The sequence below is a fragment of the Pelophylax lessonae genome (genome assembly GCF_965119305.1).
Source record: "Pelophylax lessonae genome assembly, chromosome: 1".
Lineage (NCBI taxonomy): Eukaryota > Metazoa > Chordata > Amphibia > Anura > Ranidae > Pelophylax > Pelophylax lessonae.
Genome location: NC_138768.1, coordinates 623,820,710 through 623,841,730, shown reverse-complemented (window position 1 = coordinate 623,841,730; position 21,021 = coordinate 623,820,710). Strand labels below are relative to the sequence as shown.

General features: G+C 39.2%; 1 protein-coding gene across 1 annotated transcript in view; it reads right to left on the bottom strand.

Moving 5' to 3' along the window:
• MYOZ2 (myozenin 2) overlaps nucleotides 1-21,021 on the bottom strand; it is a 167,083-nt gene that overhangs the window by 28,107 nt on the left and 117,955 nt on the right. Inside the window, exons 4-5 of the mRNA XM_082243004.1 lie at nucleotides 3,449-3,578; nucleotides 1,761-1,944 (exon numbers count right to left, since the gene is read on the bottom strand). Of these exons, the coding sequence (XP_082099130.1) occupies nucleotides 1,761-1,944; nucleotides 3,449-3,578 (314 nt within the window). The remainder of the gene's footprint in view (nucleotides 1-1,760; nucleotides 1,945-3,448; nucleotides 3,579-21,021) is intronic.

Here is a 21,021-nt window from a genome sequence, read left to right as displayed (position 1 = left end):
AGGGTGGTGGGTTCAGCCTGTCAGTGCTCCGAGCAAACGCCGTACTCTGCATCAAATTGGTCTCTGCATGGCTGTCGTCCCAGAAAGAAGCCTCTTCTAAAGATGATGCACAAGAAAGCCAGCAAACAGTTTGCTGAAGACAAGCAGACTAAGGACATGGATTACTGGAAACATGATCTGTGGTCTGATGAGACAAAGATAAACTTAATTGGTTCAAATGGTGTCAAGCGTGTGTGGCGGAAACTAGGTGAGGAGTGCAAAGACAAGTGTGTCCTGCCTACAATCAAGCATGGGGGTTAGAGTGCCATGGTCTCGGGTTGCATGAATGCTGCTGGCATTGGGGAGCTACAGTTCATTGAGGGAACCATGAAGGCCAACATGTGCTGTGACATACTAAAGCAGAGCATAATTCCCTCTCTTCAGAGACAAAGCTGCAGGGCAGTATTCCAACATGATAACGACCCCAAACCTACCTCCAAGACGACCACTGCCTTGCTAAAGAAGCTGAGGGTAAAGGTGATGGACTGGCCAAGCATTTCTCCAGACCTAAACCCTATTGAACATCTGTGGGGCATCCTCAAATGGAAGGTGGAGGAGGTCCCTAACATCCACCAGCTCCATGATGTCATCATGGAGGAGTGGAAGAGGACTCCAGTGGCAACCTGTGAAGCTCTGGTGAACTCCATGCCCAAGAGGGTTAAGGCAGTGCTGGAAAATAATGGTGGCCAAACAAAATATTGAAACTTTGGGCCCAATTTGGGCATTTTACCTTAGGGGTGTACTCACTTTTGTTGCCAGTGGTTTAGACATTAATGGCTGTGTGTTGATTTATTTTGAGGGGGCAGCAAATATACACTGTTATACAAGCTGTACACTCTCTACTTTACATTGTAGCAAAGTGTAATTTCTTCAGTGTTGTCACATGAAAAGGAATAATAAAATATTTACAAAAATGTGAGGGGTGTACTCACTTTTGTGAGATACTCTACTATCTATCTATCTATCTATCTATCTATCTATCTATCTATCTATCTATCTATCTATCTATCTATCTATCTATCTATCTATCTATCTATCTATCTATCTATCTATCTATCTATCTATCTATCTATCTATCTATCTATCTATCTATCTATCTGTCTATCTGTCTATCTGTCTATCTGTCTGTCTGTCTGTCTGTCTGTCTGTTTGTCTGTCTGTCTGTCTGTCTATCTATCTATCCTTGTATAGGTTTGAGTTTTGTAGAGTTCAAGAAGTTACTATTTCATCAGATATTGCCAACTAAGGTTTATCCTCCTTTTATCACCCTTTTATCACATATTTATCAGATGAGTGGAGAAATTAAACAGAAAAGGCTGGTCAAGGTGGTGATTTATGAGCGCCATGTACATGTACTGATGCAGTCTTTGATCTGATGTTAAAAAGTATACTAAAGACATCTACGTAGTAAAATATAAAAAATGATAAAATAAAGATCAATAAATACATAAAAATAATTTACTGAATGTCTTAAAGGAATTTTAAGGGCAATTGTTAAGAATAGGTATCTTTGGATCTTAGCTCTATGTTGTGAAATTGGTCTGTACGTACTGTATGTGTCAAGTGTATTTTATTGTCATTGCAATGTGTTATTGCTTAATATGTTACATTTATACCTAAAGTGCTAAATTCTATTTGGCAAGAATTCTTCTTAAACAACCTCATAGTTGGCAGTTTTGAAAACAGCATGGCAGAGTAGTACAAAAATGTAATATATCTACCTGTTAAAACTTCTGTAGTCAGGAGGCAGCATCGTATCCCCTGGTGTGGGCATCTTGGGGTACAAATCTTCCAGTAGTTCTGGTTCATTGACAATAGCTTCTTGCCAAGGGGACATGTAGTATTTAGGAACTGCTGTCTCATTAAATTTTTCTGGTGGCACTTCTTTAAGTGGACCAGTGTATCCTAGATAAGCAAGAAAGAAGATATCAGAAAACCACCACGTACCCCAAACCCCTTCATTTTAACATTATAATTAACAACATTCTACATAAAATAACCGTATACGCAGTATAGTTAGTCTAATTTCTAATTTGCTAATGTGTCAAGTGTGTCTATGCACACCTTCAAATTAGAACAGGACTGAGATGTCCCAGCAGTTCACCAGATGGTATTTGGACTGTAAATCTTCTGGGGGTGTTGCTTTGACGTCATAGAAGAAGAGAAGTAATGTGTGACATTAATATTGTATGACAAAGGTGGCCCTGCAGGGCCCAGAAACATTGCTATTTTCCATGTTGATTTAATAAAGTTCCATTGAGCGAGGGATTGGTGTGCTGGTAACACCTTGCTTTGGGTTAGAACACAATCCCCCGTCTCTCCTTTTCAGGTGGAAATTTCAGTGAGCAGAGTTGGACTTCTCTCCAGCTGGTGTGTGCATCCTACCACTATCTAATGACTTATGCCAGCTGTATACATACAACTCTTAACAGGAAGGGTCTGTGGAGTTTGCTCATGCAGTATTTTACTGAGTGACTAATAAGAATAATGAATGGGTAGAATATACAAAATGGGCAAGTGTGATCATTTTCATTGAAACGTAACTGTGCATTATATGTTACATAATATGCTATCATTTTGTAACAGCTCTTTTTTTGCCACCAATAAAAGCATTAGTGAAAAAAAAAATCTTTATTATTGTTAATGAAAACAGTTGTATTGTATGTAATTTTTATAGAATCAAAGAGATGTTGAAAACCTAAAAAATTTTATTATAATGTAGTTGCTATCTTTTCTACTGTAATGTCTGACATTATATCAGAAATGCGGCACAGCATGAGGGTTCAGCATTGGCTATGGCTATGGCATTATATAACTGTAATAAGTATCATCTGGTTTGTATTCAAGAGAGATTTAGTCGGTCCTCATTATCCTTTAAACCTATAGAAAACTGTTAGGCTTATTCAATCAAAAATGCAAAAAGCAAAAGTCTAATGCAAAGTTCAATGACCAAGAAAAAAAGAATCAGAGTTTTTCTTGGTGTGGCTTTAAAAAGATGATACCTTTTACCATTACAGCTATTGAACTCCAAATTAAAGACTTTGCCTAGGCTAAATTAATTCATTGGCCCCCTTTAGGTAAAAGGGGGCATTTATTCAGTCTCCTTTCTCCCAGTAGGGGTGTACAGTGTGAGTTCACCTTTTCATTTTTTCTGAAAAAGTGAACTTATACTTTAAGGTATGCATTATATACCTTCGTTAAATTTCTGTTTTTAGTAAACCTAGAAAATAGATAGAGTTTTGACTTTCTTTGCTTGCTGCCATTTTTTTAGTTTTCTCGTTAATAGGTGATTATCACTAGTGAGGGGACTGACCCATACCAAATATGATCAGCTAAAGACCCTGCAAGTTAAAGATAATTAAAGCCCAAGTTATAAAGAGACCACAGCGTTTAACATAAGAACATGTACCTGGTGCAATGGTTTCGGGGTTTGGAGGACTTCGAGGATCTGGAGTGTTAGGCGGTGTCTGTGGAGCTGTCTGTTGTGCAGATCCAGATGAAATTCCTTCTGTGTTTCCATTCTGCTGTATCTGATTTTGCTAAATGTAAAATAAGATTAAATAAATATTGGCTAAATATATTAATTATAGCAATTTAAATGAAAACAGATACAATTTGTAATTCAAATATCAGGACCCATAACACTCTCTCTCAGTATTTGTGTATGTATGAGACTATATATACTGTATGTATGATATATATATTATTCACTATATAATACACAGCTCCCAGTTCTGACAAAGGAGAGTAATAAACAAGACTTTGAAGGTCAAACTTGTAAATTGTGGGTACACATGTTTTAAAACGTTAAAACGTCAAAGCTTTTTTTCAGTGTAGGGAGAATCACTGTACATTTTTTTATGTCTGTTTCAGCACCCTCTCCATTTATTATTGTGGTTAAAGTCACCAAGACAGAAAAGCGCTTTAATACTGATGCGTGGGTTTAATGCAGATTACCTACACTTTGACATAGACTTCTATTGCATGCAGGGCTTTTGGAGCGCTTTCAGAAAATGGACCAAATTTGCTCAATGCAATAGAAGTCTATGGCAAAGTACAGGCAACCTGCATAAAACCCACGGTGCGGGACAACCACACCACATCAGTGGAAAAGCACCTAAAGCGATAAATCCAAACTTTTAGAGTTGCCACTAGAACAAGGTTAGGGTAAAGCTTTCAATTAAGACATCTGTTCGTATAACTACTGCTTCAGAAAGAAGCACACTTTTTAGAGATTTCCTCTGACTTCCCGTTGCATCTCCTAGACAGAGAACATACCTCCCAACTGTTTGAGATGGGAACGAGGGACACCTATTAGCAAATGTATGTAGGCATAGGACACTCCTTCTGCCATGCCCCCTTAAAGGAAAATTATACAAAAAAAAAACCCATAAGTGTTTTTTTTGTTTTGTTTTTTATCACTACTATTCCTTTTTACTGGCTTTTGACATTTACAAATGCGGACATTTAGAAATAAGATGAAAGGTTTAGCACTGGGAAACACTTTTTTTTTCTCTCAAAACAGTTTATTAAATTTCTTGGTAAACACAAACATGTAAATAACAACTGGTTTACAATGACCATATAAATGTAGGATACAGTTAAACAGGTAGTATGGCCATAAAAATAGGAAAAAAAAAAACGAAATAGCAAATAGGAAACAACACAGTATTGTCAAGGGTGAAAATAATTGGGAGGATAACTCTTATGGGAGAGACCTGGCACGGTCATAAGGAAAATTGCAATGGATACATAGGACTCAGGGGGAATCATCCCAAGCTCCAGACACCCCCTAGGGGATCATGCTGTATCCGGGCCATGGGAGGACCCCCCCCCCCCCCCCGAGAGGGGCCAGGTCTTCTTTATGTAGATAGGAGTGAGTAAAAAGGAAAAAAAAAAAATATATAGGGGGGACCCTCTCTTTAACATTAGAGAGAGGTAGGTAACGGGGAGAGCGGAGAAACACTTTTTGAAAGAAAAAATATACATTTTATATACAACTATATAGATCAGACTAAAATGAGGGACAAATGAGGAGAAAAGAGGGACTTTGTTCCAAATCAGTTACAGTCCCTCAAAATCAAGGACAGTTGGGAGCTATGAGAGAATAAAGGAAAATGTAATCAATGGAACACATTGCATCAAAAAAACAAAAAAAAACCAGAGGGTTTTTTTTTACCTTTTACTACTCTATCCAAGAAGAAAAGTTTTGGCTTTACCTACGTATTCATTTTCATAATCTGTTTAATAGTTATTTGGGAGATTTTTACAGATCAGAATGTACACTGGATTCCCCCCAATTTATAAACATGAGTAGCTTCTGAGATATGTGCTAATTCCTTACGATCATATACATAATCTATACAGTAGATAGGCGTTGTGTGTTTTGATTTTACAGTGTCATACCACAACCATGTCTTGTGGTCAATTCATTCATTTTGGGAATTTCAAGAATGTATTACCTGTGCAGTCTACAAGAATAGTTACTGTTAATGTCAAGTCACTAGCTGTAGTGTGATATTTTTGTACATAGTGTTCAAAAAACAACCTGTACCGGCTTTTCTACCTATTATTCTGTCTGAAGAATTTACATATGTACATTTACAGGTTAGCAGTCATGAAGAATAGTGAGAGGTGCTGAGAGTATGAATAATCCCAGTAGACTGTTTATCTTCCTTGTGGTAATTCCAATTATGTCAGTGTATGTTGTAACCTCTGAGATGAGTGTTACCTGTTATATTATATAACAACACTAACCAGGTAACATCTCTTCACTGGATGGAAGAATATGTCCAGTATCTCTCAACTTGTAGTAGACATAATGTTCAGCATTCCGTGATGAGGCATGCTGAAAGTTAGAGATGTATCCTTTGATAGCAGAGCCACCAAGAAAACCATTTGAGCCCCTCACTAGCAGAGCCACCAAGAAAACCATTTGAGCCCCTCACTAGCAGAGCCACCAAGAAAACCATTTGAGCCCCTCACTAACAAGCTTCTCCACCTCTGCCTTAAAGCTAATGCTATTCTGAGTCCATAAGTAACACCACAGCATGTGCTTTACTTTCTTAGAATCATTATAGATGTGTTTGAACCATAGCTGTTATATGATCACTTATATCACCGAGAAAGAAAGTGACAGGACATCCAGAATTTTAGAGCTGTCCCCAGAACAAGAGCAAGGAACTTTTCCAATGAGGACACCTGTTCCAGGAACAGGAGAATTTCCCTGACTTTGGAAGTTTTTTTTTTTTAATTTCCTGTTGTGTTTCCAGTACAGGAAGTGAAGGGAGACTTCCCCAATGGTAAATAGACAGCAAAAAATAAAACTGACATGGGTCTTAACCTTTCCCTACTCTATCCAAAGCCAAAAATAGCTTTTGTCTATACATATACTTTAAGCGCATCCACCCAGCCACTGTACATATATGGCTGGGCGAGACAAGTGTCATTCTGAGAGGACATAACTGTACAACCTACCAGAAGTACGCCTCATGCACGCCCCTGGGGGCATGCAGCAAAGCGATCTGTGGACACAGCGGATCACCGATCAATGTACGGGGCTGCTGTGCTCTACCCAAGGACCATGTAATCGCTGTGACCAAGCACAGCGATACCATGTTCACTAGCAAACAAAGGCTGTCATTGACAATGTCAGTGAGAACTACTGTGATCTCTGTGATTGGTCAGTAATCACATGATACAGGGCCAGTCATAGCGGCCATGTACCATGTGATAGCTGTGGGCAATCACAGCTATCGCAGTAGTTTTTAATGGCTGCTTGAATGATTGTTTACATACAAAAAAAAAAATCCTGACTAACACTGCACTGCTCCAGTAGCCAGATGTAAAAAAAATTTTGTAAAAACTTTTTATAAAATCTATCTATCTATCTATCTATCTATCTATCTATCTATCTATCTATCTATCTATCTATCTATCTATCTATCTATCTATCTATCTATCTATCTATCTATCTATCTATCTGTCTGTCTGTCTGTCTGTCTGTCTGTCTGTCTGTCTGTTTGTCTGTCCGTCCGTCTATCTGTCCGTCCGTCTGTCTGTCTGTCTGTCTATACTGTATATTTTTTTTTCACATACCCTCCAGAGCAAGTGCAGTGTCATCACAGTGCTCATGCACAATGGCCGGTTGCTCTGATATCACTGTATGTCAATGCCGCCAAACATTTTCTCTGATCACCACCACAGAAGTACAATGTCACCAGACCAATGTTGCTAGACAGTGTCCATATTCTCCGCCACATCAATCAGTGTAACTTATCACCAACATCCACTCACAATGTCCCTGATCACCACCACACCAGCATACTGTCCCTAATCACCGCCACACCAGTTACAGTGCCCCTGATCACTGCCACACCTGGCACCACACCAATGTAAGCCAGCAACGGTGTCCCTGATTGTCTCCACACCAGTCCTAGTGTCACAAGACCAGTGTAAGTCAGCAGCAGTGTTCCTGGTCACCACCATACCAGTGCAGTGTTGCCTGCACTGCCATCTGTATTAACCTTGGCCTGTTTAATGATCACGTTTCTGTCTATCGCCTCAATCGATCTGTTGCCTGTTTGCTGGTGTTGTCTCTGCCTGCGGCTGGAACTGACCCAACTGCATGTCCAACTGACTATATTTCTGTGAGACACCAGACCCAGCCATCCTCTGTAGACAACTGCACTCCTGGAACAACAGAAACTCTTTTGTTCTTCCTCTCTTAAGCCTCCTATACTTCCTAGAAACCTAAAATGTTATTCCTGGGGGCAGTCATATACCAGTAGGCTAGGCTTGTTTGGCTATACGAACTGGGATGGATACAGGTAATGCTACACTAAATTATGACTACTCCTACAGAGGACTCTTTGACGACTCATACAGAGGATACCATTACAGTACATTGGTTTTGATACAATTGGTTGATTTGCATGATACACATGATACAATGAGGTTTATTTACTAAAGGCAAATATACTGTGCACTAGAAGTGCACTGCAAATGCAGTTGCTCTAGATCTGAGGGGAAGCTCTGAAATGAGGGGAAGCTCTATTCATTTCTATCATCTAATCATGTCCCCTCAGAACTAGAGCAACTACACTTGCAGGGCACTTGCAGTGCACTAGCGGGTGCACTTGCAGTGCACAGACTATTTACCTTTAGTAAATCAACCCCAATGTCCTGTATATAATCCAAATAAAGTCCAAAAAGTGAAAAAGTCTCACACACTCGGGAGAAGTAGCAGAATGTGTTTTGAGATGTAATTTGAAGTGTGCCCATGCTGTGTAGGAAAAGTCTCATTAAATTGACAACTTTGTGTAAAGAATTTAATTTTTTTTCTGCATTTTCCAAAAAAGTGTGGCAATAAAATAAAGTTTTCAGAATACTTACCATACCTCTTAAAAATACTTTGGGGTGTTTGCTTTCCAAAATGTTATTTTGTATGTGTTTCCACTGTTCTGGTGCTACAAGGCCTTCCAAAATGTGATAGGAAATTAGTTGCATAATTTAGGCCCCTAGAAGGCTTCAAGGTACATTTTGGGGCCCTCTGTGTGGCTAGCCTGCGAAAAAATCTCACACATGTAATATCTCCATACTTGAGAGAAGTAGAAGAATGTGTTTTAGGGTGTAATTCTAAGTATACCTATGATTTGTGTTCGAAATTACTTAATAATTGATACATTTTTTGTAAAACAAAAAAAAAAAAAAAAAATCATTGTCATTTTGGCAAAAAAATGACATTCATTAGACTCATTTTGCCTTTCAGAAAACACCTTGGAGTGTTTGCTTTCCGAAATGGAGTAATTTTGTGGGTGTTTCCACTGTCTTGGTGTTCCAGGGCCTCCAAAATTGTGATAGGTAGTCAGGAAATTTGATGCATAATTTATGTGTCATTTATGCTACTTGATAGCCCAAAGGTGCTCCTTGGATTTTGAGCCCTTCTACGCCCTCAGGCTGTGGAAAAGTCTCACACATGGGGTACTTCCATACTCCGGAGGCTTAACAGAATGTGTTTTGGGGTGTAATTATAATAAGTATGCATATGCTCTGTGTAAGAAATACCTTGACAACTTAAAACAACAACTTTGCAAAAAAAAAAAAAAAAAAATGTTTATTGAAATTCTTTCATATTCCAAAAAAAGGTATGACAAAAAATTACAACTATAAAAAAATAAAAAGTATAAAAAATAAGACAGGCAGTGAGCACATCAGAATTAATAATTTTTTAAATATGTACAGTGTATTATAGTTTTTAGGCTCTTTAACTTACACACAGGCAAATTGATATACACTATTTGGAGTATGTTTACCAATGTAATGTAGCATAATACAATTTGGCCCACATTTCTGAAGAAAGGTTATTTATTTGTAAAAATTTGTAACAGAAGCTAAGAAAAATATGTTTTTGTTTCAAAATTTTCTGTATTTTTTACACTTATATAGTAAAAAATAAAAAACCCAGTGGACAAATATACCTTCCTTAGCACATGGTACGCATTTTGTATGCTTTTCTTTAAAAAGCCTATATAAGTTTTGCTGGACTGAAAACCATGGGATAGGGGAGAAGGAGGAGGGGGTAAAAAGGGGGGAGTGGGGAAAGAGAAAGAAAGAAAAAGAAAGAAAGAAAGAAAGAAAGAAAGAAAGAAAGAAAGAAAGAAAGAAAGAAAGAAAGAAAGAAAGAAAGAAAGAAAGAAAGAAAGAAAGAGGGGAGGGAGAAAGAAAGAAAGAAAGAAAGAATGGGGGAGGGAAAACGAAAGAAAGAAAGAAAGAATGGGGGAGGGAGAAAGAAAGAAAGAAACAAAGAGGGGAGGGAGAAAGAAAGAAAGAAAGAAAGAAAGAAAGAAAGAAAGAAAGAAAGAAAGAAAGAAAGAAAGAAAGAAAGAAAGAAAGAAAGAAAGAAAGAAAGAATGGGGGGAGGGAGAAAGAAAGAAAGAGGGGAGGGAGAACGAAAGAAAGAAAGAAAGAAAGAAAGAAAGAAAGAAAGAAAGAAAGAAAGAAAGAAAGAAAGAAAGAAAGAAAGAGGGGAGGGAGAAAGAAAGAAAGAAACAAACAAACAAACAAAGAGAAAGAAAGAGCTGGAGGAAGGGTGCCTTTTACATCGGAGTACTCACTGGAAGGAGAAGGGAGTGGATGTATGGGATGAATGGGATGGATGGATGGATGAAGGGATCAGGTGCCATCTTCTCTCTTCTTGTTGCTGGTCTGCAATCTTCCCACCCACACATCATCTTCTCTGAGGTGGGGCAAGCACAGGTGGAGAGGGTGGGAGAAGGAGCAGAAGCAGCTCTCTCTCCTCCCCGTCTGTGGTCTGTGAGGGAGGGGGAAGTGTCAGCACCGCGGCTCTAGTATCTGACTGGGATCCGTAATTGTCAGTGAGCTCCAATCTCCTGGTGAACTGCTCTTGATCACAGCCTCAAATCCACTTACAGACAAGGCCGGTGCTGATGGCAGGGAGATCCGCCTAATTTGCCTAATTAGAGAGCCGCCTCTGCAAAGTATATATATATATATATATATATATATATATATACAGTATATATACAGTTTCACACTTGCATATTTGCATTAATGCTTCTTTGAGCTATTTAATCTTTCTCTATCCACTAAGCTGTAGATGGGCTTAGTTTAGGCTTTTGCAGCCACTTTTATGTATTCTCTCATATCAGCAGCGTCTTCATTTTAAATTTCCAAAACTGGTAATTCTGGTTTGTCAGAAAATTAGTAATGTTGCTTTCATCTCTTTTTCTTCTTTACAGTCAATTTTGCATGAACTGTATTTGCGTCTGCAGCAGTATTTGGGCTGTAGAGCCCATAGCTTGTTGAAAAGCTGCTGCAGAAAAGATATGACTCTGTCAGTCAAGATGTTCTTGATTTATTGAAAAATGGCAGAAACACAGAAAGAAGAAATGTCATCCTAACCATGTAGTTCCACTAGAAAGAACATAACATGATACAAGAACACTACCACCTAGTGGCAGAACTTCTAATTACATTATAATATATAAGGATGGTTGTTGCACCTATGTCTGTATAAACAGCAGGCCAACAGATTTAGCAGACAGTTTTTGCTAACTTTTGCTATCCAACCAGATGCAGCTATTGTTTGGGTATTCAAACACGAGCCACCACGGGTTTTCAGAATACAATAGCCCAGCAGGGGGAGATTTGTTTATCTTTATTGTTGGCTTGGATAGAGGAATCTGGTCATTTTTTTAATTCAGCCTACAGGTTGCATGGCCAGCTTCTAACAATTCAAGCTTCTGTATAAAAGCTTAAAAATTAAGTTGTGAAAGTTCATGTTCAAGTAAATTCTTCAGAAGAGGATTTTATTTAGTGGAGCTAGGCCAATCCAGTTTAGTCAGCTGATGGAACAGCGCATGAAATGAAATGACCTCTTTGTTTTTCTGAGTCACTCTGTCTCTGTTTTGCAATGTACTCAGATGCTTTATTATTGTACATGGAGTACTGCTAGGTTTCAAGCAAAACATTAAACTTTCTTAGTCTTCAGCCACCTGTGGAGGCAGGAGTTGAAGCAAAATATTAACTCGCAACATAGAATGTAGTGTTCCAGAATGCAGACAAAAGAAAGTTCCCATGTTTTGGTTTTATTCATCCCACTCTGCATTGAGGCCAGGAAGTGTACATGGAAGTCAGCAGGAACTCATTGGCCAGACACAGCCTTTCTACCAGAATCATTGATTGCAAGTGGGAGATTACAGTATATGGGTAGTCATTTAATAAGTCAATTTGCTCAACTGAGATGTGATGCAACTATTTCTGTGAAATACAAATTAGCACATTTCCCGTGGTTCAGTTTGTAGGACCATTTGGGATCTCTAATATTTATGATGTGAACAATCAATGGGGTTTATCAATTATTAAAAATATAAAAGTAACCAATTATGTTACCCATAGCAACCAGATTTCAGCTGTCACTTTATTTGATGCCTATTTGAAAATAAAACACTAATGACGGAACAGCATTTTTTTCCTTTACCTTTTATAGGCTTAAAGCTTAACTCCACTTTTGTTGAGAAAAAAACATTTCCCTCTGTGAGATCTGTGTACATTGCAAGGATTTTAACAACCTTTTTTGCAGATTTCTACCTTTTTGTTATTCTGAAGAAATTATTGTTTGTTCCTCTGTGCCTGTGTGCTTAGTGGGTCAAATGGGAGTGGTTTCATCATTATCTATCAGGTGTGGCAGCTGCAGGGCTCTAATGAGAGAATCTGATGGGTCTGCATTCTTTTAGACATGTTCCTATTTGGAGTATCTCACCAAAAATGACATTTTTGTTGCAGGGGATGCCAGAAATCTGAAGAACCCTACTGAAGAAGTCAATAGTCTGGGACGTATGACGCAACACGTATTGGAGGCGGAGACTTCCAACAAGACAAGACCTGGCAGCCAACTCCGATTACATACTCAATACGTGAGAAAAGCCAGCTTCATGTGCTCTTTTTGTTAGTTTGCCATTTTGTATCTTATACACAATAAATTGTACATAAACAGAGAGCACTAGAGATCACAATAGCGGTCTGCCGATTGTAGACACGGCAGACCGCTGTTCTGTCAGTGATGAACACAGGGATCCTGTGTACCTCCTATTTAGGAACACAGTTCTCTGTGTTCATCCAGTGAGCCCATCCCCCACACAGTTAGAAAGCACCCCCTAGGCACACATTTACCCTTTGCTCACCCCTGGTGTTAACCCCTTCTCTGCCAGTGTCATTAGTACAGTAACAGTGCATATTTTTAGCACTGATTACTGTAGTAATATCACTGGTCCCCCCAAAAGTGTCAAAAATGTCAGTTAGGGGTCCGATCTGTCCGCCGCAATGTCGCAGTCCCGCTGACATTAATACAGTAATCAGTGCTAAATATTATGCACTGTTACTGTATAAATGACACTGGCAGGGAAGGGGTTAACACTGGGGGTGATCAAAGGGGTTAATGTGTGCCTAAGTATGCTTGCTAACTGTGTAGGGGAATGCTTCTGTGACAGGCACAGAGAGATCAGGATTTCAGCTTAGCTGAAACTCCTGATCTCTCCCTGCCTGTGTGACAGAAGATTTGCCTGCTTTGTTTACATAAGCAGGCGGGTCTTCTGTCAGTTTATCTGACGATCGCAGGAGGCCGGCAGCAATTGCCGCCCCTCCTCCCGCAGCCCGCCTCCCGCTGTGTCTAAACACAGCGGGAGCATGGCTCCGGCGGCAGCATGCACGCCACTGAGACCTTGTGCACGAAATCATGTAGTACTACGTGATTTTGCGCAGCTGAGCCGCCCTGCCGCAGTAATACTATGGCGGGGGGTCGGCAAGAGGTTAATGCAGCCTTAGGGTTGCCTGGCTTCTTTTTTTTTTTCTGCCTCTAAACGCCCCTGCATTTTAGCTTATGTGTTTATGCACACACAGGTCTTTCAAAGGAGTTTGGAGGCAGGGGTGTTTAGAGGCAGAAAAAAATACTCACTGCCAGCGCGTCCAGGAGCAGTGGAGTTTTGGCAGAAAAATGTGTCTAAACGTGCGTTAACACTTGAGCATTAATTTATTTCAATGGCCAGAATAAATAATAATTCTAGCCAATGGAAGGAATTAAATCCCAAGTGCTTGATATGTCCAAAAGCATTATACCTGTTACATGAATTTACAAGCTTTAAGCGTTCTTTCTGACGAAAGGCCGCTGCCAATAGGAAAGGCATCCTTCCAGGAGAGATGGCCAATGCGTCCAGTGTGCATGAGGCCTTAAAGCAATGCTCCAACTGTACTAAGCAAAACGATTTAATCTATAGGTTTCTTAGAGAAAAGTAGTAAGCATTTCAATTACAGTATACTCCTGACAATGAATTGCTTTTACAAGGCTGTCATATTGTGTCCTGGGAAGAATGACTGTGTAGAATTATGTGTACTTCCCGTATTGCTGCAATTGTAGATACTACTGTACAAAGGTTGTTCCGTGTATGTTTTTCACGTGATTTGTTAAACAGCAAAGCAAGTGATGTCATTTCATGTGCTTTTTATTGAAGCGATGACTAATACACCATGGAAGAGCAGGAAGCGTGTGATGTAATAGAAGCCTGAACATACAGTACAATGCCGAGTAGCTGTTAGCGTTCTGTCACCTAGCAGTGCCATAAAAGGCATCTTCATGTGTTAATAGAGAAGGCATCCCTGGAGGGGTGTTGTCTTATGAAAAAGAGTAGAACGCACAACATGACACCTGCAGAGGATGTAGTGTGCCGAGTCTGTAGCTTACAGAAACATTATGATGTAATATACATTACCAGCCTGTAATAAAAACTGTCTTAGTCAATATGACATTTTATTACTATTGAATATTGTAATAAAATGCCATTGGGATCACTTTAAACTGTTGTCTGTGATGCAATTTAGATTTTGTTTTTAGAAAAATTATCTTTTTGAACATTAACATTTTCCTTACAGTTTGGCTGATTTAGTCATTAAATCTGTACAAAGTGCAACAATATCAGACAATAGATTGCCTCACAGCAATCAATCAGAATTCAGTTTTATGGTGGCCATACACGCCATAATAAATGATCAATACGATCCTGATTGAAGTAATCAATTTATAGTCGAGAACCCATTCAATCGATATGCCACACATGAGGAAGTGAATTTTTATTAACAGTTAAAGTTTTACTAAACCCACAAAAGTAAAATCAGTGTGTATATGCAGTAAAACATGCTTGTTATACTCACTGTGGAACCTAAGGGTTAATCCTCTGCATTGTGTAAAAAGGCTGTTTGATCCTGTATGCACAGATCCTCCCCTCCTTCCACTGTCCCCTGATAATTTCCTGATAACACATAGCCTATGGAGTCAGGCTGCACATGCTCAGTTTGCTGTGTATTGCTAGAGAGTTTTTTTTTTTTGTCTTGGGAGAGTGCAGGTGATCAGCACAGGGCCAATCAGCACTATCCAGACAGAGGGTCAGGGGTCATGCAGTCTCATAGGACAGTCAGAAAATTCCTCCCGGAAGCTTTGAACAGACAATGATATAAGTCACAAGGCTGCTATATACTGCTGAAGAGAAAAGACATTTAGCCGTTTATATATATATATATGTTTTCTCAACATAATGCTCATTTATTGAAACCACGACATGGTACAATTATAGCAACATGGAAGTAATCAAGCGAGTACAGTGCACATTTACAGTAACTCAAAGCAGCAGAGTATCACCATCAAACTAAGATATGTAGGTTGCAAATCAGCTTTAACAGACCCTTTATAACCACTTCAGCCCCGCCCACCGCAGTTTTACTGCGGCAGGCAGGCGCTCCTGGGTAAAGTGACGTATTACTACGTCACTCGCTCAGGAGAATGTAGGGGGCGAGTGCGCGCCGCCGGTGGCGCACTCCCACCCCCGCTCATTAGCTGGGGAGCCAACGCGTGTGACTGGCGGCTCTGATGGCCACTCGCGATCTCCCACAGCAGAGAGAGAAGGACAGACAGCTGATGTAAACACAGCCGTCTGTCATTCTCCCTGAAGTGATGACAGAGGCTATGTGATCCTGCTATATAGGATCGCATGTCTCTGTGATTACTTCACAAGCCATGCCCGCTGACAGTTAGAATCACGCCCCTAGGATCACATTTAACCCCTTGCCTGCCAGTGTCATTTTTACAGTAACAGTGCATATTTTTAGCACTAATTACTGTAGTAAAGTCACTGGTACCCCCCAAAAGTGTCAAAAATGTCAGTTAGGGGTCCGATCTGTCCGCGGCAATGTCGCAGTCCTGCAAAAAAAAAAAGCAAATCGCCGCCATCACTAGTATAAAAAAGAAAAACAAGAAAAATTACATAAATCTTTCCCGTAGTTAGTAAACGCAATAACTTTTGCGCAAAATAATCAAAATACGCTTATTGCGATTTTTTTTACCAAAAATATGTAGCAGAAAACAAATTGGCCTAAAATGTTAAAAATTTTGATTTTTACATTTTGTTTTTTGAGAATTTCATATTAAAAAATTAGAAAAATATTATTATTTTTTCAAAATTGTCGCTCTTTTTTTGTTTATAGCGCAAAAAATAAAAATCGCCCAGGCGATCATATACCACCAAAAGAAAGCTCTGTTTGTGGGAAAAAAAGGATGTCATTTTAGTTTGGGTACAGCATTGCACAACAGCGCAATTATCCGTTAAAGTCACGCAGTGCCGAATCGCAAAATAGGGCCTGATCATTGAGCAGCCAAATCCTCCGGGGCTAAAGTGGATAAATAAATAATCAACCAACTAATCCATACGCAATAGACAACGCAGCAAACCACCACTGGTCAATGTAATTTAAGCTTTCCATGGCTGCCATATCTTCTCGATTTTTTTTAGGGCAATTCCTATTAATATACAGTATCTCACAAAAGTGAGTACACCCCTCACATTTTAATACATTTTTTATTGTATCTTTTCATGTGACAACAGTGAAGAAATGACACTTTGCTATAATGTAACATAGTAAGTGTTCAGCTTGTATAACAGTGTAAATGTGCTGTCCCCTCAAAAAAACTCAACACACAGCCATTAATGTCTAAACTGCTGGCAACAAAAGTGAGTACACCCCCCAAGTGACAATGTCCAAATTGGGCCGAATTAGCCATTTTTCCTTCCCTTGTGTCATATGACTTGTTAGCGTTACAAAGTCTCAGGTGTGAATGGGGAGAAGGTGTGTTAAATTTGGTGTTATCGCTCTCACTCTCTCATATTGGTCACTGGAAGTTCAACATGGCACCTCATTGCAAAGAATTCTCTGAGAAACTAAAAAAAGAATTGTTTCTCTAAATAAATATGGCCTAGGCTATGAGAAGATCGCCAAGACCCTGAAACTGAGCTGCAGCACGGTGGCCAAGACCAAACAGTGCTTTAACAGGACAGGTTCCACTCAGAACAGGCCTCGCCATGGTTGACCAAAGAAGTTGAGTGCACGTGCTCAGCTTCATATCCAGAGGTTGTATTTGGGAAATAGATGTATGCGTGTTGCCAGCATTGCTACAGAGGTTGAAGGGGTGGGGGAGTCAGCCTGTCAGTGCTCAGACCATATGCCGCACACTGCATCAAAGTGGTTTGCATGGCTGTCTTCCCAGAAGGATGCCTCTTCTAAAAATGATGCACAAGAAAGCCTGCAAACAGTTTGCTGAAGACAAGCAGACTAAGGACATGGATTGCTGGGACCATGTCCTGTGGTCTGATGAGACCATGATAAACTTATTTGGTTCAGATGGTGTCAAGTGTGTGTGGCGGCAACCAGGTGAGGAGTACAAAGACAAGTGTGTCTTGCCTACTGTCAAGCATGGTGGGAGTGTAATGGTCTGGGACTGCATGAGTGCTGCCGGCACTGGGAAGCTATAGTTTATTGAGGGAACCATGAATGCCAACATGTACTGTGACATACTGAAGCAGAGCATGATCCCCTCCCTTCGGAGACTGGGCCGCAGGGCAGTATTTCAATATGATAACAACCCCAAACACACCTCCAAGATGACCACAACCTTGCTAAAGAAGCTGAGGGTAAAGGTGATGGACTGGCCAAGCATGTCTCCAGACCTAAACCCTATTGAGCATCTGTGGGGCATCCTTAAATGGAAGGTGGAGGAGCACAAGGTCTCTAACATCCACCAGTTCCATGATTTTGTCATGGAGGAGTGGAGGAGGACTCCAGTGGCAACCCGTGAAGCTCTGGTGAACTCCATGCCCAAAGGGTTTAAGGCAGTGCTGGAAAATAATGGTGGTCACACAAAATATTGACACTTTGGGCCCAATTTGGACATTTTCACTTAACCGCCTTAGCGGTATCCCCGAGCGTGACTCGGGGTAGGAATTTTATGCTATTAGCGGTATCCCCGAGTCACGCTTGGGGTCAATGGGCAGAGCGTGCAGACAGCGCAGCGGAGCTTCTCTTACCTTATCCTGGCGATCCAGCGATGAGCTCTCATTGCTGTGACCGCCAGTGAGATCTCCGCCGCTCGTCTGTCGGTAGGAGGACTTCCTAGTTCCGTTCCCTGCAGCAGCAATGCTGCATGGGAGTGGAACTAGGGAGGGAAATTCAAAAAAAAAAAAAAAAAAGTTGCACAAAACACATAACACATTTTATATTATATATATGCATATATATATATATATATGCATATATATATATATATATATATATATATATATGCATATATATATATATATATATATATATATGCAAAAATATATATATATATATATATATATACCTATATAAATATATATATATATATATATATATATATATATATATATAAAATTATAGTATTGATTCGATTATAATTCATGCGTTATATATATATATATATATATATACACACACACACATATATATATATATATCTATATACACACATATATATATATAATATATAACGCATGAATTATAATCTAATCAATAATATAATTTTATTATATATATTATATATTAAATAATAAAATAATATTATTGATTTGATTATAATTCACTTGTTTGTGTTTCAAATTTATCACATCTGGGATGTCTACTAGAGACTTGTTTTGGTCAGGTTTAAGTCAGTAATTACTAAGAATTGTAGGCCTATAATACATAACGCCAAATTTCCATGAAAAGAATTGTACCGCTTTTTGGAACAGAATTCCTGACAGAATCATACCGCCAGGGAGGTTAAGGGTGTACTTTTGTTGCCAGCAATTTAGACATTAATGGCTGTGTGTTGACTTATTTATTTGAGGGGATGGCAAATTTAGATTGTTATACAAGCTGTACACTTCTTACTATACAGTGTAGCAAAGTGTCATTTTCTCAGTGTTGTCATATGAAAAGATATATCTAAATATTTACAAAAATGTGAAGGGTGTACCCACTTTTGTGAGCTACTGTATGTTAGTTTATATAGTGAAAGTGCAGCATTAATAGATTTTTCCCATGAACCTACTGAGGGAGGGGAATGGGAATTCCATCTAAGAATAATTTCTTTCTTGGCATAATAAAACAGATACCAAAGCAGTAATTTAGTACATCTAGGCCTCAGTTTGTCATCCTGAATCCCCAGTAAGATCAGTTCCGGTGAAACAGGGAGAGACATTTGGAGACGATGATTAATCAACTCAACCACCTCCCTCCAAAAGCAGGGCACCCGTAGGCAGCTCCAAAACATTAGCAAGTATGTGCCCTCATCTTCTCCACACCTTGTACAGCTCGGTGACCTCTGCAGGAAATTTTTCTGCTACCGCTGGGGAGTGTAGTACACCTTGGTAAAAATTTAGTTTATATTTACTAAAATAATTGCATTTCCATGTTCTGTGTACTGTGGGAGTCCAGATATAGTGAATGCAGGGTCCTGGGTTTAGTAACATTTTAAGATGCAATTGCAACTCACAATTCTAAATGATCAATCTCATCTCTATTTCCACCATGTAATGTCATAATCTGATCAATCGAAATAAGATCATATTCATGAACAAAGTATCTTTGCGCTGCTGATAATGTTTTTGTCCTGGCTGATCAACTTTAGTCTAAATCATGTCAAAGTCAACTGATTAAGAAGTTAGGCTATTCGATTGGTTGTGGATTCAGTTGTTTTCATTTAATCACACATAGATCAGATAAAAAAAATGAGGATAGTATGGCCAACATAAATCGATGAGAAGGGACGTTATGGCTATTTAATCATTTGTGGATTTGATTGATTTGAAGGAATCACATGATTGAATAACAACATTGAAGCATGTGTGGCCACCATAAGAGAGAATGATGAATATTGTGGGGTTGCTCTGTTTAACTGAAGTGTTAGCTATATAAAGGTCTTGTACTATTAGTGTTGTAAATAGGATTGGGAAAATTTCTATTATGTGGAACATCCCATCTGGACAGGCATAGTTGGTTTCCAATGTTTCGGGATACATTAAGGCAGTATGGCTTTATCGCGCCAATACTGCTGCTTTATATAAAACTTAGAAAATGCACATTTATGAAACACAGCAGTGTGCTTTGCAAACCTGCTTTGTGCGCTGCTTGTTTTGGGACTCTGGAGCAGAAGGAGGGCATTAAAAATGACTAAAAAAATAAAACGCTGGGTGGAGAACCTTGTCATGTAACCTGTCAAAATAACATGACCTGCCTCTCCTCCAATTAGCGAGAATTTCATGACACTACAGGCTCCACGCTATGGCCTGCATTTTATGAATGGGATGCAGTGTGGAGTAACCTTGCAGCGTAAGCGTAGAGCAGTAAGAAAAGCTCCTTACTGTGAACCTAAACCAATTTTAGGGTCTCCACTTCGGCTTCTATGTCCCCCAATCAGCTTGTTCCACTAATGGTGCAGATAAGGCTAGGAGTCCACCCTTAAGCTTAAGCCCCTTGGTTGGGGCGAAACATGTCGGAGGCTTGGCCTGGAAGGAGTTAGGCTGAGACTGCTATCACTTATACACGCTGGGCTTGTATAGTTTGCAGCGGCTGAGATTTTTCTATTTGTTCTGTAGATAAGTTATCATTTCCCATTGGTTTCATCTGTTGCATACATTTTCTTTTCAATTCTCTCCAGCACTCTCTAGAATTACTACATTGTATCTCATGTTACAAATACGAGTTTATGTCCTATGCTTCTTGTCTCCATCTAGTGACCATAAAGTGGTATTTTACTACTAAACATAAAACAAACTTTGCTCAGAAGAGAAAATAGCCTTAACAACATTTATTTTTGCCCAGTTCACACAATAAAATAATTTACATGCAGAGTCACTAGATGAATGGCTATGCAATTTTTTTTAATAAATAGACTCCAAATTGTAATCATATGTGGATGGCTCCATGTAATCTTTAGATCATTATACAATATAAGAAAATATTAAAAAATATAAAATTCAGAGGTTGATAGCAGATTTTACTTTGGTATTAGAGTGTATTTATAGCCAAAATGTTTTGTTTGGATAGAGTACTGTAGCAGGGTATGCTGCCGGCTGCATGTAC